The 17,800-nt window shown below is 41.3% G+C and overlaps 1 protein-coding gene and 1 long non-coding RNA gene across 6 annotated transcripts in view; one reads left to right on the forward strand and one right to left on the reverse strand.

Moving 5' to 3' along the window:
• The window catches only part of LOC135300808 (uncharacterized), a 40,112-nt gene extending 22,927 nt beyond the window's left edge, over nt 1–17,185 (reverse strand). Inside the window, exons 1-3 of one of the 3 annotated variants that reach the window (XR_010362584.1) lie at nt 17,013–17,185; nt 13,699–13,877; nt 7,770–8,315 (exon numbers count right to left, since the gene is read on the reverse strand). This is a non-coding gene — a long non-coding RNA (uncharacterized LOC135300808). The other 2 variants (XR_010362583.1, XR_010362585.1) reach the window with 2 other exon arrangements.
• GYS2 (glycogen synthase 2) overlaps nt 1–17,800 on the forward strand; it is a 44,693-nt gene that overhangs the window by 24,958 nt on the left and 1,935 nt on the right. For all 3 annotated transcript variants that reach the window (XM_064420671.1, XM_064420669.1, XM_064420670.1), the window contains 10 exons: nt 953–1,070; nt 1,473–1,593; nt 4,265–4,371; nt 6,313–6,372; nt 7,330–7,408; nt 7,929–8,042; nt 10,390–10,516; nt 11,805–11,900; nt 13,723–13,886; nt 15,037–15,117. In XM_064420671.1, coding sequence (XP_064276741.1) covers nt 953–1,070; nt 1,473–1,593; nt 4,265–4,371; nt 6,313–6,372; nt 7,330–7,408; nt 7,929–8,042; nt 10,390–10,516; nt 11,805–11,900; nt 13,723–13,886; nt 15,037–15,117 — 1,067 coding nt within the window. The remainder of the gene's footprint in view (nt 1–952; nt 1,071–1,472; nt 1,594–4,264; nt 4,372–6,312; nt 6,373–7,329; nt 7,409–7,928; nt 8,043–10,389; nt 10,517–11,804; nt 11,901–13,722; nt 13,887–15,036; nt 15,118–17,800) is intronic.

The raw sequence follows: 17,800 nt of genomic DNA on the forward strand, positions 1-17,800 counted from the left end.
GTGAAAGTTTAACCAGAGATCACTTACATGCCAGGGAAGCACATATATTGCTGAAACAGACTGTAATTTTCAAGGAAATAATTAAAAATGGCTGTGACATTTGCATAATGTCAGGCAAGTATCATAAATTAGTATGGGTCTGTTTCAGTCAGTTGTGTTTGTCATGAAATACATCTGCTGAGGAACTGGCCTTCCCTTTCATTTCCATTCATAACCCAGCTCAAAGGACATAAAATGGCATTCTTTCAATTTGCTTGGACTGGATTTAGGGCAAGCCTTTGAATAACTGCTGCAATCTACCAGGAGGGCTAAGAGTGACTGAATTTCAGTGCCTGTCCTCTGTGTATATCCTAAAACTCTACCTTTAAAATGCTGGAAATGAACAAATTTTAATTTTAAGATCCTTTAGAATCTTGGAGGAGAGCAGCAGTAAAAATGTAAAGTGTACTATTTCGTGGATGTTTTTAGGGGAAATGCTGGAAAGGGGCTGTTTTATAAAGGTTTCTTATATGCTCCTTTTTTTGATAAATCCTCAGAAGTTTTGATAAAATGGATATCTCTTGTGCTATGCAGTAAACAAGGGCATAGCACAATTTCTGCTTCCAAGGGCTCTCAATCTGTAGTGATAATGCCAGCAACGATGATATCAAGGATCAAGAGGTAAAGGGCAAGTTGCACAACAAATGTATGGCTCAATGGAGACATTATGGGGGTCTTGACAGGACAGAAGGACAGGGTCTACCCAGTGCTGAGGACAGGTGAAGGCTGCTTTGATGCTGCAGGCAGTGGGGAGCCATGTGCAAGAGCTTTGTGGAGGCAGTGCTGCGCCCTCCTCCTGACTAACATAAAGATATAACCTGTTCACATAAACCTGAGAGACATGTTGGTTCTTTCCTTAAAGATTTCTCTGACTCTGAAGATGTCTACCTCTGCCTTTTCTCTGCTTTTCCAGATGTTGTCACCCCAAATGGCTTGAACATTAAGAAATTTTCAGCAATGCATGAGTTTCAGAATTTGCATTCCATGTACAAGGCTAGGATCCAAGAGTTCATTCGAGGTCATTTCTATGGGTATGCTTTTACTTTTCAAAAATTAGCAGCGCTTGTCCAACACTATTTAAAGCAAGAACCAAAGCAGGACAACTAACAAGTACTTCATAGAGGAGTGGAAATGTTGAAACCAGCTTATTCAAATATCTGTCTGGGATTTCTCAGTCAGAAGCTAAGGGAATTTTAGACACCAGATCTGACTCTACTTAACAGATTGTGATATCAGACAGCAGATCTTGATCTGTTTGTTATTTATCCAAGACACAGTTTGTCAGATTAAGATAGTCAATTTAAAGTACAGCAGAAAAGCCTCACTTTCATTTTTCTCTGGAGATAATAAGCCATCAGAATAGAAGGCTGTTGTGTGTTTTATTTGATTGTATTCAAGAAATAGTTTGTTTTTGTCTGTTTTCTTACTTTCAGCCACCTTGACTTCGATCTTGACAAGACCTTATTTTTCTTCATTGCTGGGAGATATGAGTTTTCCAACAAAGGAGCTGATATGTTTCTAGAAGCCTTATCAAGATTAAACTTTTTGCTGAGGGTAAGAAAGCTTACACAGCTGTTAAAAGCATAGAGCTTATGCTCAAACTGACCATACTGTGGAAGTCGCCCACAAGAATTCCCTTTCAATACTCTGGTCTAGAGGAAAGTAATTATGGGATATTCACAGTTTTCATAGGGCTCTCCTCCTGAACCATCAGAATATATTATGATTTCACACAGTTTTAATTGATAGATTGATTGTATAATTGAAAATAATTGATTACATAGTTCAAGAAGTTAATCCATGGTTGCCTCCCTGGTTTTTAGAGAGAAGTAATGAAAATAGTATTCTAGAGTTTACCCCGATGGCTTACATATTATAATGGAAATGAAAGTAAGCCTTTAAAGCTGCATTTTAAAAGCATCCTTTTAAGCAAATTGCTTAGTTCATTAGGACTGGTTTATGATCTTTTAAATCTCTGCTACCCTATTGGATAGGAATGTTGCATTAAAAGTTCACACAGTGACGTTGGTGTTGTGCAAAGCAATAGGAAGTCACTCAGTTCTCTGTGGTTCTGTTTCCTTGGCTACACAATTGATGAAATGTTTCTAAATGCCTTTATGGAGTACTTCAATGAAGATAGGAGCAAGGTCATGTTAAAAATCACAGAGCAGAGCCCTTACCACCTACAATGAGGGCATTGAAAATGTCTCTAGTTGTGTCCCAAATACTAATATATTGAAAATAAAACCCAGAAAAAAATGCTAATAGTACTAATTGGTTTTCAATCATCTGTCAAGGATCAATTAGCTGTTGTCCTAGACTCTGTCCTTTGTACTCTTAACAGTTGAATGGTATGGAAAATCTGGATAAAAATTATGATACTGCTCTGTCAGCAGGGATGAGAGAATCACTAATGTTCAAAGCCCTAAGTACAATTGTTCTACCACCACCTTTTATTAATATGCCATTTAGAGCCTCTGGATTTTCTGGAAATTCTTAATCCCTTCATTCACACAGATCACCTCACAGAATGGAAGTATTTCTTCCACAACAGAAATCAGCTGTTTGGCAGTGCTGTGCAACATCAGCTACCTGATGGTAGCTACTTAATGGCATTTATGTGGCTGTTACCTGTGAATGCTGGTAACATGGAAGGTCTTATTTGATAAGAGGGAAAGAATTGCCTGAGCAATTATTACAGGAATCTCTTACTGCAGCTAATGATTTATATCATAGGATCGTAAAATCTTTAGGGTTCCAGAAGACTTCTGAGATCATTGAGTCCAACCTTTGGCCAATCACTCATTTGTCAATTAGACCATGTCACCAAGAGCCATGTGCAGTTGTTTATAGAACACTTCCAGGGAGAGTGACTCCACCACCTTGCTGGGCAGCCCTTTCCACTGATCACCTGATCACCCTTTCTGTGAAGTAGTTCTTCCTAATGACATCCATGGTAAACAAGGCCAATGGAAATTAAAGGAAACTGAGGCTAGTTTTCCCAGGCTCTATAGAACAGTGTAGTGCTGTTTCTCCCATAAGCTGAGCCTGAATTTATTGCATTATTCTTCCAGTGTGGATGCCAGCATCTGATTAGCTGTTCTAACAACACTTGCTCTGTAATTAATTCAAGAGGTAATTCCATTGGGAGTAGCAGACTATCTGTACTAATTACAAATCTGGAAATGGTGGTACTTCCTAAACAAGTCCCAGTATTGTGCCTGAACCTAAAAAATATGTGCCATTGCATGAAATTGTTTTATTTTATAGAGACATTATCTTCTGCTTCTTGAAAACCTTACTAAAATTTTGCAAATAACATATGGATGTTGAGAGAGATTGTTAATGCACACTGGGATCGTGGCACAATGGACTTGGAACCCACTTTGAAGAGAGGGAAGGGAAGATGATTAGTTAACATTAACATGATAGATGACTCCTATAGGTTATTTTATACTATATATTTCCCTCTATGTCAGTGTGAGAGAAGGCACTAGTGAAATGGCTTTGTATCTAAAATTTGAAATGGAGGCAATTCAAAGTAATTTAATTTTTACAGCTCTGAGCAGAGTTCGCCCTTAGCTTTTCATTAAACAGGTGCTGAGAGGAGTAAAACCTCATTCATGCAGCAATGAATGCACCTGGTATTTTGAACCTTGCTCATGCACAGGAGAAACTAGCAAGCAAAACCACTTAGAAATAAAGGGTCAGAATTTACAGCAAGTGCTTTCTGCCTTTATAATAGCTGGATGGGAGAGATGGGCAAGAAGTTACTGGTGGCTTTTTGCGTATCTGGCAGGTTCTTTGCAGAGTTTCAAGTAGAAAATGGTTGTTCTCTCTCTGCAGTAGGAAATCCTTCATATCATGCCTAGGCATACCTCAGCTAGTAAACCAAACACTCACTCCTTTGAGCCAGCACAGTTTGTGTCAGGTGAGAAAGTGTGTAGGACTTCTATTTTTCTGCAGTTTATGTGCTCAGCCAAAGCCATGTTCTCTAAACCATGAGAGCTCAGGAGGATTTGATTGCCCAAATTGAAACTGGGTGACATCTCTGTCTTGATCTCTGATTTGACAAAACTTCATTTGTAGCAAGAGCTACAAATCTGAGCCTTCTTGGAAAACCAAAGTGCATTTGGTGTTTCCTGTGACTAATTCTTAAAGTTGGCTGTGATACTCTCTATCAGATTTTTTAATTTTCAATTCCTCTCAATTTCTTGTCATATAGGTTCACAAGACTGATGTTACAGTTATCGTGTTCTTCATCATGCCAGCAAAAACCAACAATTTCAATGTGGAAACCTTGAAAGGACAAGCAGTCCGGAAGCAGCTCTGGTAATTTCCATTCCCACCCTGGTACAGTCCGATGGGGACTCATGCAAAAGTCTCATCTGGAGAATAGTGTTCTTTCTTTTTGCTGCAACGGAGGTTTGTGGGTAACTAGAATGTATTTCAGGGATGAAAGAGATGGAAAGATAAATAAGGTCAAATATTTCTTCTTTTAGGTTTTGGGTGTTTTTTGTCCATAGTTATTTTTCGTTAACTTGTGTTGCTATTCTATTAGCGAGTAGTACTTGTTTTGTAGCAACAAAATCAAATGCTCTAGAAAATCCATAGTTCTGAATGTCTTCTGGCACTTTCTGGTACTCCTTTTGGATGTGCCACAGAGCTCCCACAAAATAAAGACTGCCTGCTCATTTTTCACAGTGAGCTTCTCTGTGGGAAAAGAAACTAATTACACATCTTCTTTTATTTAGAAATGTGGAAATTGCATGAAATTGTGTGATCCAGCAGATTGGCAGTTGATAACAATTGTCTGTGGTTTTCTATATCAATTACAACAAGCAGTGGCCATAACCAAGAAGTGAAACTTACAGTTATAAAAGGAAAATTGTCACAGCCCTACTCATTTTGCAACTTTTCAAACAAAAGAGCAAAGCAGGAGGAAAGAGGATTAACCTTCACCTCACTTTAGCTGCTGTGTGGTTCTGTATAGGAAAAGACTGCTTTCAGCTGTTCTTCTCTGGGAAAGCACAAGACCCTCTACATCACTGTATGCAGCATTATCATGGTCATAATCTGAACTCCAGGGTAAACCCACCTGCTAGCAGTATTTCATAATAATATCCAGTGATTCTCAGGGTGCCACAGAAATTAAAGACAAGAAGAGGTTGGCACTTAAAAAGGAATACAGCATGTGATGGCTGACTTGGGGTATAAAATCCTTCTTTTCCTCTGCTTCTGGAAAAGCAGTCTATCCCATCTGGGTTAAATTTTAGATATTGTGCATGGCAATCTATGAAGGTATAGTCATGTGGGAACTATCCTGCTGGGGTTTGCATCAGTGTGGCTTAACATTTGGCTGCTTTACAACTCACCCAAAATTGACTTATCCACTCTTGTGTTTATGTGAGCTGGGAAAGAACACCTAAAAACAGGTATGTGAATTCCCAGCTTGGTAAAGTTTAAGATTTCATTTAACAAGTTTCATCTTAGCCTAAAGTATAATTAGAAATCAGAAAGGCAGGAAAGGTTCTGTGAAGGAGAACTTTACTCACAGTAGATTTACTCAAATTTAGAGTACACTTGCTGTTTTGACAATAGAACTTTGTGCCACAGGCAGATTAATGACTTTTTGCATGCAGAACAGGGGTTCACTGGAGTTCTTCCTTAGCTAAAATATAACATTTGTCTGACACAGGCCTCATTAATGGCTTAAAATTTGGCCTGAGCTTTTCAGGAAGTTTTTTGTTCTGTAAACTAAGATAAGCTACCTTTTAGTCTAACACTGGTTTCCAAAAGTCTGAGTTGGGAAATAGGGCAGAAAGTGAAGGGGGAAGCTTGCTTTGAAAATCTCTATTTGTTTAATTCTTATATCTTGCACCTCTCTTCCAGGTCAAGAGAAGCTGGAGCTCTCTCTGTCCATTATTCATGATCATGTTACAGTACCTAGGGTCGTATATATGCTCTTTTTTTCACAGCTGACATGTGGTCTACTAATCAGAAAAGAGGGCTAGAAGGAATCCCTAGAAAAGCCTGTCCCTCGCTTTCCCAGTGCACTCATCTGTAGGTGCAGGTTAAATCCTCAGCTCTGCTGGAATCCATTAACACAACTGCTGGCTGGAGAAAAGAGCTTTGAGAACCAGACCTCTGTCTGCCTCTGCATCCCAGGTTCCATCAGTATATCAGTGTAATTTCCAGCAGCAGGAATCTCTTTTTACAGTGTCTTTGTCCTGGATTCTCCTGTTTTATACATATATGTATTTATCTTCCTAGGGACACTGCACAATCTGTGAAAGAAAAGTTTGGAAGGAAACTCTACAATGCCTTGCTGAAGTGAGTGAATAAGTTGCTTTGCTCTGCCTTGCAGAGCCTCATGTTCAGGTGGCTTTACTTGTGCTGTTTCCGTGCTTCTGCTCTTTGTGTAAGGGTTTTTGACATCCATAGGAGGGCATGGTAGGAAGATACGGGACCATAAACAGGATACTTGTTTAACAGGCAAATCAAAGAGAAAAAAAATAAAGGTTTCAACAGCCTGTGGTGGAAAGAGTCATAAGAGACACAGGCATGTCTAAGTAACACAAAGGCTTATCCATTTTCAAAAACTATCTACTTCAGTGTGGATATTCTCAGTTCAGTCGAAGAAAGAACAGAGATAATTTCTCCCAGGCTGAGCCTGGGAATCTTAGAGGAAATCATTAAAACCATTATTATCTCTCTTTCTGTAACACATGGTTCTCCAGAACACATGGTTCTCTATTCATAGTTCACCGGTAGTGTGAGAAGTTTTTACTTTGAGACCAATCAAGTCTCACCTTAGCGAGTCACATTATAAGAAGACCCGCTACTTTCATTAAAAGTTTTTGCCTTCTGATCCACCTGAAGACTGGAGTCTTCTTTGTTTCCCTGACTTAACGGTGTCTACTTCAGCTTAAAAAAGCACCAGAGACAAAGTGAAATGTGTTAGTGATTCAGTCATGTCATTTCAGAGGACAGTTGGAAGTGAATGACCCAAAGCACGGGTGACATGACTGGAACTTCAGTAAAAACAAGTTGTGTCAAAAAAAAACAAAAGAAAGCAATTGTTCAGCTTTTTTTCAAAAGCTAATTAGCAGATCAGCAAGTGTATGGGAGAATGCAATATAGGGAATATAGAAGGGTCATGAAAACAAAGGAAATGTTCATGTTGATATCAACAAACTTCAGATCAGAGCTTGTTGGCCATTTCTTCATTTTCTTTACAAAAAGGACAATGAATTATTTGGTAAAATTGGTTGTGTGTTTCCTTTGCAGAGGAGAAATCCCAGACCTGAACAAGATTCTTGACCGAGATGACATAAGCATTATGAAAAGAGCCATCTTTTCAACTCAGGTCAGAAAATATGTTATTTGTATAAACATCTGATCTAAATAATGAATGTGATGATTTAAAAGGATTGCATATGGCATATAGAGATATGTGTGCATTGGGAAGAAGTTTTCAGCAAATACACTTTTCATCAGTAACATTTAAAATCAGCTCTGTTTTTAATGAGAGTATGACCCAAATGAGCTTTTGCGGAGTCCATGGATATTGCTTCAGTCACCTGCATTCATAATTCTTGTATTCTGAGCTAAGTGTGAACTTTGAGTTGTTCCTGAGCCTGGATTTTTCCAGTTTTATTAAATATGTGAGATCAAACGCTAAGGAGATACAACATTGACTAATAATCTTCAAAATTAAATGGTGAGCCTTTCTTAAAGTTAGTACAAATTAGTTTATTTTGAAGTAAATTAAGCTTACTTACATCAATGACAAAATCTGCCACTGTCTTCCTGTAGCCTTAGGAAATGGCAACAGGACTGTTTGCCAAGAGTTTGTCTGATTTATGTATTGCCTTTTCTGTGCTCAGAGACACTCTTTGCCTCCAGTGACCACCCACAACATGATTGATGACAGCAATGACCCAATCCTCAACACCATCCGGCGCATTGGACTGTTTAACAACCGCACAGACCGTGTGAAGGTGTGTTCTGGCTGCCTCATTTGAGATCCAGGATGGGATTTCTCGGAACATTCTCAGTCTGCATCGCTAGCATGGGGAGTGAAGTTAAATTCTTGATAGGTGGTATTATACTGGTAGAGTACTTCTCTCTTCCTCCCTTTCCAGGAATAACAACTTGTCACTGTGCAAAGATCCACAGGTGCTGTTTAGCCAAGCTAATTTTGAGTTAGAAATCTGAGGTTACAGAGCTGTTTCCATTGCTGCCTCCTGCACTGAATGAGGAGCTGCTAACTCCTGAAATCAAGAAAGTGCCATGGGTCAGATAGAAAACTCTGACATAGATTCACTTGCTTAAAACTGGAGGTCCAAGGTTTGAGCACAGACATTCCTGGAGTATTGATTCATCTCTTAAGAGCAACACCCTGATACTCAGTATTTTCTGTAAAAGTTTAACCAGGGCTTTGAGCAGAACGAATTCCTGTTCATGCCATGCTCATGTTTACATCACCTGTTGAAACTAAATTTGTCCAAATAAATATTTTCCTTATTTCCTTGTTTACTTTGTCGAACCACAGAAATTATCAGCTTCTGCTTTCACAGGTCTGCAAAGTTGTTTTTTATCTGGCAATCTCTGATATTCTAACTATGACTATCTCAACATCTATCTACTCAAAGTTGAACCTAAAATTGCAAATTCTTCCTCTTTCAAACCTTTTCTTTAAAGCCAGATCCAAAGTATCTCTAACAATGACATACCACTTATTCTCAGTTTCTTTTTAAAACCCATGGCTATACATGAGTAAATATTTTTTTACACTTCCTAGTTGCTTCTTCCTGGCCTAGCATATAAGCATTAGCTTCAATGAATTCCGGGATTACAATATGGTAACAATACACAAGATGTAACAAAGGGGGGGGAAGGAAGCACTGTGTACAGATGTAGAAAAAAATGCCTCAGAATTAACTGCTTGAAGGCATTACAGAGCAGATAGGATATAACACAGCAGACATCATCTTCTGCCTCTCAGCAGATGTCAAGTTTGTAAAAATCTGTCATTACCACTGAAAAATTACCTCCTGCGTGAACCTCCTGCATTAATACTACATGAGCTGAATATCATTAAAAAAAAATAAAAAACTCTATAATCTTCAAATTGAAAGTAATTTTGAGAGAGGTACAACATATCCAGGCAGACACAGCTGGCATGTGAAAAATACTCTCAGCAATTCCAGTAAAATCACTGGGGTCAACTAAACTTGGAAAATGAGTTTGCAACCCATTTACTGGTTGAGTACATTCGTTTACTCAAGTGAGTAGCATGACAATTTTATTAAGAATGGATAAAAGCATATCCTGGGCATGGAATAATGGCTGTGGTATGTTCATGCAGGAAGATAAACCCAGAGCAGTTTAAACCATTTCCTCACATTTCTTCCTCCTGAAGCTGACTAGGCACCACATAGAAGGTACTTCTCAACTAAGCAGCAGATGTGGGGCAGTAACCCCAAGCCCTGGAGACTCATGCAGATAAATTAATTTTGGTCCTTAGAGGTGTCTTTCAGCAAGATTAATTAGGCACAGGTTTGTGGTAACAGGGCTATAATGTGTCTGCTTTCAAAATTCCCTCCATTCTTGGGAGACCTGTTGAGTACAGTGAACATTCCTTTATTTCATGGAATGCTGTGAAGCTCAGAAGTGCTGTGTCTGTCTGAGGCCTCCTCCTAAAGAGACATCCCAGTAAAATCATAGACCGGTTTGTGTTGGGAGGGACCTTAGAGATCATTTCATCCCATCTGCCTGCCATGGGCAGGGACACCTTCCACTAGTCCAGGTTGCTCAGAGGCTCCATCCAGCCTGGCCTTGGACACTTCCAGAGATCCAGGAGCAGCCGCAGCTTCTCTGGGCAACCTGTGCCAGGGCCTCTCCACCCTCTCAGGGGAGTATTTCTTCCTTATATCCAATCTAAACCTGCACTCTGAAAGTGTGAAGCCACTGCCCCTTGTCCTGTCACTCCAGGCCTTTGTAAATCTTCTGACCTTTGCACAAGAGACCAAATCTTGATAAATACCACAGCTTTAGGTCTAATTCTCAATGCATGTGGGCCTCCTTGGTGAAGAAGGATAAAACTAAATACCTGTCCAGTGAAAAAAAGGTTCATCATCAGTCCTATTTCCAGGACAAGAGTGCACACAGGCAGGATGTGTTGTAGTGTGAGCAGTGGGTAGATAACAGATGGATGGCCAAAGGAGGTGTTGTCCAGATACTTAGAAAAAGACCAGAGTGAATAAAAGTGCCTGAGCTTACAGATAATTGAAATATATCAATGATGGTTTTCTTTCACCTCTAACATAAGTTTTGAATATCCAGGTGATCCTACATCCAGAGTTTCTTTCTTCAACAAGCCCCTTGCTGCCCTTGGACTATGAGGAGTTTGTTAGAGGCTGCCACCTTGGTGTATTCCCATCATACTATGAGCCCTGGGGCTACACACCAGGTAGGAATTTTGTACCCTTAACTAGCATGGAAAGATGAACACCCATTCTGTTGATGCAGCCAGTTCCTTCTGAAGTGCTGCAAAAACTCTTCAAACTCTGTTTCGTCTGCCATGCAAAGGTCTTACTGATGGTAAAACTGTCCCTGCAGTGTACTCTTTCCCATACTAATGTGTAATCTTTTGATTTTCTATGGCTTTAGAACCAGAAATAATTTTTAAAACTTAATTCTTGGTTTAAGGATTTTTTTAAAACGGTGTGCAGGAATGTAAATATTAAAAAAAGCAGGGCAAGAAATCTGATGCTGCCAGCTGACATAGTTCAGTGGATTTAATTCAAGATAACAAGTTTGAGAGAATTATGTAATACCATAATTAAATAATTTAACAGAAATACATGCAGTAGTAGTAAATCTCATTGAATTAACTGGAGATTTTCTAAAAATGCAGAGAGCATATAGATTCTGAATTAAAATGTTTTCTTTGTCAATACCCATTTGTGTCTCCCAGAAACAAAGATTGCTTTTGAAAGGTGTATTTATAACTATTTTATAGACACCAGTTTTATTGTCATATGAGTGAAGGCCATGTAGATGTCTTTGCCCTTTGTAAGACTAGAGTCTGCATGCTGGTTTAGGTTAGGCTTAGGCTCCTTGGCAAAAACTTTTTAAGGAGGGTAAGCAATTATCCTTATTCATGGCTGTGACAGAAAAAAAGTACAAAAAATCCATACATTTTCTGATTTTATAAAACTAGCTGCACATCTACTGTGAACACAGTCCTGAGTAAATTATGGGGTTTGTTGTTTTGGGGTGAGATTTTTATTTTGTAGGTTGTTTTGGGGTTTTTTTCCTGCTATAGAGACCTGTTGTCAAACCATCGAAATCCAAAGTTCGATATGCTCCTGCTCTTAAGAGATTCAGTTTTGCAAAGAATTGTGAACAACTAATGAACATAGGTGTACATTAGGCTCCAGTTTAAAATCCAGATAGTCCTGACCATGTATTGGGGTTCTCTGTTTCAAAACTGCACTCCCAGAAAGTTTGCAGTTTAGCTGCTCTGAAACTCAAACATGTTTGCAAGCATAGGGTGAATTTGGTGTTTAAAATTTCTTTTTATATTTTTTCCCATAATCTACAACAAAACATTATTATAGTTTTCACTAGATATTTTCAGAGCAGCTTTATTGTTACGGGACTTTCTGTCTTCCTGTTTTGGATCCCCCCCCTTAAAGGTGAAACCATTGCAGGTGTATTGTCCTGAAACCCTTTTTTCCTGTTTCTTTCTGCAGCTGAGTGTACTGTGATGGGCATTCCCAGTGTAACCACAAACCTCTCTGGATTCGGCTGTTTCATGCAGGAACATGTTGCTGACCCAGAAGCTTATGGTAAAGACTTTAACAGCATATCAAAATATCACCTCTGAGTTCGGAAAGCAAAAAGCACAGCAACCATGCTGTTACTCCTCAAATTTGTGTTTCTCTAGGACAAGGAAATCCACTAGGGGAATATATTCAGGGCTCTGAATATCTTGTTAAGTTGGACAAGTGATTTCAGCTTTCATATTTGTCCAAACCCTTTCTGTTTTGGGAGATTTTTTATTTCCTTTTAACCTTTTGTTTGCCGTATTCTTTCAAATTCATCACTGCTCATATCAGTCTAGAGTCTCCCAGCATTTCCCTTTAATGCCTCTGGTTATAACACTCTAAGCCTTCCAAAGAAGCAGGGAAAGTCTGCTTCTCTTAACAGTCTGGGATTCAAGACCAGTGACATGATTCTCCCCAAACAAACATTAAATTACCATGAATTACCATGTACACGTCAAAAAAAAAAAAAAAAAGGCATGGAAATACAAGGAATCTTCTTCAAATAATGATCTGCTCAAGAAGGTTTACAAATGGTTCATAACTGGAGTGCCAGTGCCTGGTATATCAGGATGATTCTGCCTCTTGAGTCATCCTCTGCCTCAGTAGCTCCTCCTTTTAGGGTTGATGGTCCCTGTTTTCCAACTGGTGCAATTGTCACTAAAGCTGTGGCCTCCCCGAGGTACAGAGCACGGCACAGCACGCCCTGTCCTTTCCTCCTGGTTTAGCCAGGGCTGACTGGATGCCCCATCTCTGGAAGTGTCAAAGGTCAGGCTGGATATAGCTCTGAGCAGCCTGGGATAGTGCCAGGTGTCCCTGCCCATGGCAGGGGTTGGAACTTGATGATCTTTAACATCCCTTCCAACCTGAACCATTCTATAATTCTGTGGTTCTGTGAATATTGAGTATATTCCCAAACTAGGGCCTGTTTCCAAGTACCTGGGCTTGTTTCCACAATCAGGCAGTGACAGCCCCACACTGGTGCCACCTTTGCCTGACCTAGAGGCAAGGGTTAGAGCCAGGTACAAAATCTAGATACACCTGCCTGGGAGAACATGTCTTTAAGACCCTTCAGAGAGACCACAGAACACAGGTCACTTGCTCTTCTCTGCCAAAACATAGGTGCAAGTTGTCATAAATTACTGTGCTTTAGTAAGCACAGTAATTTATAGGCACTTCATTAAGGTAGTTTTGCTTCTCTCATGTCCACTAAGAGGGCTGCAAGGTCTGGCACCTTCTTCTTCCCAACACTCTGCTTTAAGGAAGGTGGCAAAAATAAAGTTTTAATCTCAGCAATGTAGAGGCAAAGTTTACCTCTGCCCTCTGTCTGCCAGAATTGTCTGTTGAATGATGTATGTGAGTTAGTTGTCTCTAGGGAAACACTTGTATTTCTACAGAAAACACAGCCTCTCTCCTACAGCCTGATTCTGGCCATCCACACTTGTTAATTCTACAGCAAGCTAGGAAAGCACTAGATTATGTTTTCTTTAAGAAGTCAATATTTTTAAAATTATGTGAGATAAAAATAAGTCTTTATCCAGAAACTCAAACCTTTTTGGACATACATACACATTAACAACAGAGCCTCTGAGTTTTGAAGAATCTGCTAAATTTCAGCCTGAAAAGTAGAAAAAATTAAGTTTTTTTAAAAACAGTATATTTCTCTCCATCTCTCCATTTCATCAGAATGGTAACAAATGTTCCAGTCGTAGCTGCCTTTTAACATTAAAAAGAATATACTGCGTGTAACATTTGTAAGGCTACATGACAGAAGGTAGATTGGAGGTGTAGGAGGTCAGATCCCATCTTCAGTCCCACTCACCTCAGCTTTTCTTGTGTCCCTCAGGGATCTACATCGTAGACAGGAGGTTCCGCTCACCAGATGAGTCGTGCAACCAGCTGACCCAGTTCCTGTACGGGTTTTGCCAGCAGAACCGGCGCCAGAGGATCATCCAGAGGAACCGCACCGAGCGCCTCTCAGACCTCCTGGACTGGAAGTACCTGGGCAGGGTGTGTGGCAAAGAGGCATTAAAAATTCTGGCCTCATGGGTCTGGCCAGAGCCTTCAGCACGGTGCTGCAATGTGAGGACACAGCCGTGTGCTGAAATTCCTCTCTCTAAGGGGCTAAAGGCAGAGCCTGCACATTTCAGTGTAATCCTTCCATGCTCCACTGGCAAAGAGAGACTGAATAGGTTAGATCAAAATCCAGTCACACCACCAAGTTCTTGCTGGTGCTAAACACAATGTAAAAATCTGGTGTTGTTTGCAACACCTACATTAAGGAGGATTTATGTTCCAGAGTCATCTGGACACTTTCAAAAATCCTTCCCATCCTTCATGAAATGTTGCTGGGCTCTGTGGCTCCTCAAGACTCCTTAACTACCTCTGTACTTTAAATGCAAAGTAGTGTTTTCACTTTGACACAGAAAGCACTACAGTGCCACCTATTAAGAAGACAGTAGCAAAGGATTGGTCTCAATTCTGCAGGACTAAAGAAGTGGATGCACATATGTGAGTTTTGTAACTATTTTGGACCTTTTCCTGCTCTGATACCTGTGTATGAACCTTAGTATTTATATGGTTCCCAACACTGCATGAGATAGAACAAGCTATTTTTTTTCTGTGCATGTGCTGCAAGCTCAGGAATACAGTGGATCTAAAAATATTTTTGTCAAATTCCTAAATACCTGGTATCATTGAACTCATAAATGTTACTTCTCTGTCACTGTTACACATGCTTCAGTGCAGTCCGAAGTGACTTTGAATGAGCCTAAAACTTATGTGTAATACTTATGCACACTTAAAAATGTAAATTTGCCTCATCAAAAACACCACCCATTTCTTTTCTGAGGGATGAATACCTGTCACTCAATAGGAGCTACACTGACCAAGACAAGTCCTAGGTTCCATTTTAATACATCTTACAGACATCTTATTCAGCTTCTGTTTCAGACTTCTTAGGTGTGAATTTATCATGAACGGCTCATCACTTCACAGTACAAGCAGTAATATCAGCTGGATTCTGCTTATCTGAAAACACATTTAGCCTTGGTTCAGCACCATCTTTTAGAAGATAACTCATTTTATGTTCCTTTTTCCCCCTTGCTTAAATCTACCCAAGATTTCTATGACTTGTAATGGGTTCTCTGTTTTGTTGCAGTATTATATGCATGCCAGACACTTGGCCCTCAGCAGAACATTCCCAGATAAATTTGACATGGAACCAAGTGCTCCGCCAAAGGTAAAGTCTGCTTTTGGAGATGAGTTCATTTTACCTGCTTTTACAAGGAGAGAGAGGAAGAGTGTGAGGGAGAAGAGAGCTAGCAAGTTTGGGTGTAACTAAAGAGAATTAGGAACTCCTAATTAAAAACTTAACAAGTTATAGACCCAGTCTCCAGTCAGAGTATCCTGTTTTGGGCTGAGACAGAGTCGATTTTCCTCACAGTAGCTGGGCTGTGTTTTGGATTTGTGCTGAAAGCAGTGCTGATAACACAGGGATGGTTTAGTTCGGAGCAGGGCATGCACAGAGCCAAGAACTTTTCTGCTCCTCACCCTCCCTGTCAGCGAGGGGCTGGGGGTGCACAGGAAGTTGGGAGGGGACACAGTTGGGACTGTGACCCTAACTGGCCAAAGGGACACTCCAGACCTTATGGCATCATGCTCAGTATATAAAGCTGGGGGAAGAAGGAGGAAAGGGGGATGTTCGGAGTGCTGGCATTTGTCTTTTCACTTCCTGCTACCTGTGATGGGGCCCTGCTCTTCTGGGGATGGCTGAACACCTCTTTGCCCATGGGAAGTAGGGAATGAATTCCTGGATTTGCTTTGCTTATGTACATAGCTTTTGCCTTCCCTACTAAACTGTCTTAATCTAATCCATGAGCTTTCCCACTTTCCCCCTTTTGATTCCCTCCTTGGCCTTTCCAGGAGGGAGTGAGCTGAGGCTGTGCGGGGCTGAGTTGCTGACTGGGGCTAAACCACAACCTCCTGGTATCAGATCCAAACACAGGGGTTACCAGGTGTGACACAGGAACAGGTCTTCAGATGATTTAGACTGAGTAGGACGGGACCATGTGTCATGGTTTGAGTCTGTCCCAATGCCAGTGCCCCCATGAAAATATACTTTCTGTAGTGGCTGCTGTGAGATGTGATCAGGAACAGAGCAAAGCAGGCTCCAATTTAGGAATAAAGGAAACAAGCTTTAGTAACTACAATAGTAGTTAAAAGTTAAAAAGGAACAGGCACAGAACTAAGAATGAAAACCCTCCAAATACATTCCTCTTCCTCCCCCCATTTCCTTCACAGCATGAAATAACCCCTTAGATTTCCACCCAGTCACCATTTTTCAGATAATCAACTTTCAGTCCATCACCACCCCTCAAATAATGAACTCTCAAGCCCATCAGGGAGAGAGGAGTCCCCTCTTGCACCACAGGCTTCCCCCGGAAACACAATTGAAACCTCTTGTGTTTCCATGTCACTTGTGGCACTGCTCAGAGAACATGTGCCCTCGTGACTTCTTCCCCCTCATGTCCCGTGCTCTCACCACTGCACATGGACCAGAACTGCTTTTAGGGTTCCCCTTTTAAGGATGCTCCACCCAGTTCCAAAAAAGCAGCAGTCTCTCAGCTTTGGGACACCAGTCCCCCCCAAATTTACCCCCTAGGGCCAAGGGGCATCATGAACAGAGATCTTCCTCTTCACTGAAGACAGAGGGCATCCCACACCCTCCTCAGCCGTCTCTGTTCATGCCACTGCTTCACTGCACCAAGGCATTGTGCTTCACTCTTGGCTCCAAAGCATTGCCTCCCCCTAAATGCAGTCCCTGGGTCACAGGAAAAACATGGGTCTGGGGTCTGTCTATGGCCATAAGAAAAGAGTCCAGCACAAGGCCACTCCATCATCTCCTCCCACCTAGGATTCTTCCCACCTCTTCGGACATCTCTCACGTGCACCAACTTTCCTCACACTTGCCCATTTCCTCTGGCTTCATCTCTCTCTCTCCTTATTCATATTCAGGAGGATCAGGGAGTATTTGTAAGGTTTCCACTATTCAAGAAAGGGGTTAAAATCTTCGCTTCTGTCTGCCCAGAACTCCCACAGAGACTGGTTATTGGATCTCAGTGCCGTATCCCCCACCTCTCCTTCTGGCCAGACATGTGCCAGCACGATATCACATTCCAAGGCAGCACAGGCACTGGCTCTCTCTATCTCTCTCCCAGGGGGGTAGAGGGTGGGCCTGATGCCTCTCAGGGCTCCTCCACCCTTCCATCTTGCAGAGCCTTCACCCCCCTCCTCTGCCCAAGGGTCTGGCCTACCTCACCCGGCCACATGGCTTCCCTCCCCCAGCCAACCCCAGCTGGGCAGGCCCAGCTCTGACCTCCTTCACGGACCAGGACCAAGACAGAGTTCTCCTGGGAGTTCTCTGATTTTAACCCCCTGTGAAATAAATGGGCAGGAGATCTTTCTCCTTTTTAATGCCTTTATTAAGAAGAATCAGCTCAGGTGGGGAGAAATCGACGGGTTGTGCCCACGCCGCCGCTGCTCCCAGGCGTGGCACGAAGAAGGAGGATGATGCAGCTTTGTCCACTGGTCTGCAGGCAGAGCTGAGGATTCCGTCCTCACGGGAGATTAGCAGAGTCTTAATTTGTTTGTCTGACACCCCGGGGTGTCTCTTTAATCAGTATCTTTTCAGGTTAGGGTGAGAAGCAAAAAGGGTCCAAGCAGGTACGGGACTACGCTCCCATCCTTAGACGTCACTTAAGTCACTTGTTGGCTCATAATTTTAGGGGTTTTTCTTGTAAAAAACTGTAAAACTGTAAAAATTCGGGGCGCAATGCATTTCTCATCTGCATACTGGCTCTGATGTCACTGCTGTTTTCTTCGTACTTGGAGGGTCTGTCCCTGTGTTTGTTTCTGGCAAGTGG

This window comes from Passer domesticus, chromosome 5 (assembly GCF_036417665.1).
Source record: "Passer domesticus isolate bPasDom1 chromosome 5, bPasDom1.hap1, whole genome shotgun sequence".
In the NCBI taxonomy this organism is placed as follows: Eukaryota; Metazoa; Chordata; class Aves; order Passeriformes; family Passeridae; genus Passer; species Passer domesticus.